The sequence below is a fragment of the Nicotiana sylvestris genome, chromosome 10 (assembly GCF_000393655.2).
Source record: "Nicotiana sylvestris chromosome 10, ASM39365v2, whole genome shotgun sequence".
NCBI lineage: Eukaryota > Viridiplantae > Streptophyta > Magnoliopsida > Solanales > Solanaceae > Nicotiana > Nicotiana sylvestris.
Window position 1 is genome coordinate 141,111,576 of NC_091066.1, and position 3,122 is coordinate 141,114,697.

The following is a 3,122-nucleotide window of genomic DNA, read 5'->3' on the forward strand; positions in this document are numbered from 1 at the left end:
AGGGCAAATCATTAAAAGAGTATAACAGAAACTCAAGTCGAAGGTATTATAAGTTAAAACAAAAAAACTTTATAATATCAATTAAAACTAAGTATACACTTAGTTCTAACTTAATTATCATTACACAATCCCTGAAAAGACCTGGGGATATGTTGTTACTAAAAACATTACCCCTAAATAAGATCAGGGGTAAAACTACCAAACATTCCACAAACAAAACAAAAAAAGAAGAAGTTAAACTTCACAAACAAACTTTCACTATGGAGCAAGTTCTGAAGAAGAATTCAGGATGGCATCATCAATAGTAGAAGGCTCGATTTGATCAGAAGGAGCTGGGACATCCACCGCACCAGGATCAGCTTTAACATTTTCGGGAGTATCAGCCATAGGTGAAGAAAAGCTTTGACTTTGCTGAGTTTTTTCAATTGTGTCCTTAATCTTTACTAACTCAGCATCCAAGTTAAAACCTTCCTGGCTTACCTCCATAAGAGTATCGTGGCGCGTGTTTAAAGTGACCCAACTTGCTTCAACAGCGGCCTTGTCCTCAAGAGCCTCATAGTCTTTTTCCCAATGTTCAATTTCACTCTTGAGTTCCTCCCTCTCAGCCAAAGCAGCATCGTAAGAAGACTGTAAAGGGGCAAGTGAACTCTCCAAAAACTTGACCTTGTTAGAAGACACTCGGAGATCTTCTTGGGTCTGGGTGAGCGTTTGAACAAGCTCACCAGCATAAACCTCTTTCTCATTCAACAAAGCCTTTAGACCTATGATCTCTTCAATATCTTTGGAGAGTTGTTCAGCAAAAGATGATTCGAAGAGGTTCTTATCCTTGCTTGCCTGGTTGGAAGAAGCTTTCTCAACTGCTAGCTCTGATGCCATGACTCTTAGCTGCTGCTCTAAGGTACATTTTCTTTCTTCTAAAACTTCCATCTCAAGCTGAAGACTTTCATACTGCTCTTTCCAATTATCCACCTCTATCTAGTAATCATGCATCAATTGCTCTGTATGGGAAACATTTTTCATCATCTCTGTACTGATTAGATTGATCTACATAAAAAAAGGATAAGAATCTTAGAAAAAGAAAAATGGAATAGAACATGAAAAGAAACCAATACCTTCAATGATGATTGCACGATGTCATCATCCAAGTCAAAGAACTATGACTTTCTAGCTTGGACTTTTTAACTGGACCAATCAAGGGTTTCAACCATACGTCAGCTTGGCCTGACTTCTTCAGAAGAATACCATCGGCAGGAACCTCAATGGTAATTTGTTTTATCACTCTACTTCCACTTGAAGAACCAACTTCAGTTCGAGAAATATTAGTAGCAGGGACTGTAGAGGAAGTCATAATAGCTTGAGGTGGATCAAAAATAACAGCAGTAAGAACAAGCAAAGGGCGTTCCATTGGGACAAATACGGGGAAAGAGGCAAGAAGTACTTCCTCATACACCAAATCAAAACCTTCATTATCAAACCCACGCAAAAAAAGTTGTTCATCAGAGTCACGAGATGCCATGAGAGTCTCTTTGTTAGAACTCACTAAAGTGGCTTCAACAGGCTCGGTCACGGGAACAGAACGAGGAGGAGTAACTTCGTCATCTGAAATGACGCGTCTTCTAGCCCGCAACCTTCTAACCAAGGAACTTCCATCATGTTCCTCCTCCTCTTCAGAATCCTGGGGTTTGTTAGTTTTCCTTTTCGATGAAGAACTCAAGATTATCTCTTGAGCTCTTGCCAAAGAAAGTCTAGAAGCTGCGATTGACTCAGCACTTATACCACGAATAGAAAACCCTAATAAAAAGAAGGGTTAAATACATACTAAAGAAAGAATGAATAAAAATAGAAGGAAAGGAATAAAGTTTTTACCATGAGTCTTAACCTTCCAAACAAACCTGTTTGAAAGGTATTTCCAAGATCTAACTTCCATCGGAGCAATGGTCAACAATTTCTCTACCCAACTAAAGAAATTAGGAATCTCTTCAACAGTTCCCATGGTTGCGGAAAAAAAAGTGAAACAGTCATGGGAAGTACAAACCCTTTCTAAAAAAGGGGGAAAAGAGAAGAAAGAAAGTTGTAAAGAAAACTTACGTGCAAAATTCCACTTTTCAGGGGATGGTATATTTTCTTCACCTACTAACCCTATCGTAGTAGCAGCAACAAATTTGGCGTACCAGTCACGGTCCTTATCATCCTCAGGGCTGATTAAAACCCTCTTACTCCTTGCCACCAAAGTAAAAATCCCATATCGGAACAACTTAGGGGAGTAGAGATGGATCAGATGAAAAAAGGTGAAAGGCAATTGAACCAAATTAGCCAAATACCTTAAACATGCAACAACCCTCCATACAATAGGGTTAATTTTTCCTAAACACACATTGAAGAAGCGGCAAAGCTCAATAATGACTGGATTAATATGGGGTCTAAAGCCTAAAGTAAAAGGGTACGTATATACAAAGGAAAAACCAGCTTTGAAAGAAGTAATCCTTTGATTTGCATTAGGGATCAGAATTGGGAAATAGAATCTCCAATGACAATCTCTACGAACAACAGAGATCAAACCTTCAGTAATCTATGAAGGGAAAACATCAGCACGATCATAAGAGGACATAGAGGAAATCGAGTTCCTAATTGATTTTCTATCAGTATAAAAAGAAAGTTCAGAAGGGATAATCTCGTCTACTGTAGGTTCATGGATTGACTCATTAGAATCCCTACTTCTGGCAAAATACCTATGCGTCAGAGAAGCCCTAGTTCTAGAAGATGAAGGAGGAGTAGAACTAGGTAGAGAAGAAGAAGAACCTCTAATAGAAACCGACCCTAGACTACGCAATCTTCCCTTCTCCTGCTTCTAGTAGGAGCAAGGGGAAGCTCATATACAATAGGAACTTTTTGGGGATTAGGGTTCGAAGAAGACATAGCCGTACGAGGAAGAAGAGAAGATTGAATACTCAAAGATGAAAAAAATTTCTGAGAAAGAAAAGACAAAGGATATATTTATACTCAGAAGCAACTATCAAACAAAAAGATAATGATGGGAACGTTATAATGAAAACTATCACTTCGTGATTGATGTAGCCATAAAAGAGCCTTAAAAGGCGCTGAAGGGTTGCAAAACCAATCAA

The 3,122-nt window shown here is 38.7% G+C and overlaps 1 protein-coding gene across 1 annotated transcript; it reads right to left on the reverse strand.

Moving 5' to 3' along the window:
* Positions 1-258: 258 nt before the first annotated feature.
* LOC138880051 (uncharacterized) lies at positions 259-927 on the reverse strand. The gene has a single exon (XM_070159702.1). The coding sequence runs from the start codon at positions 925-927 to the stop codon at positions 259-261; it is 669 nt and encodes a 222-aa protein (XP_070015803.1).
* Between the last annotated feature and the right edge of the window lie 2,195 nt (positions 928-3,122).

Coding starts and splice junctions, on each gene's coding strand:
- LOC138880051 (XM_070159702.1), bottom strand. CDS start 927: ATGGAAGTTTTAGAAGAAAGAAAATGTACCTTAGAGCAGCAGCTAAGA.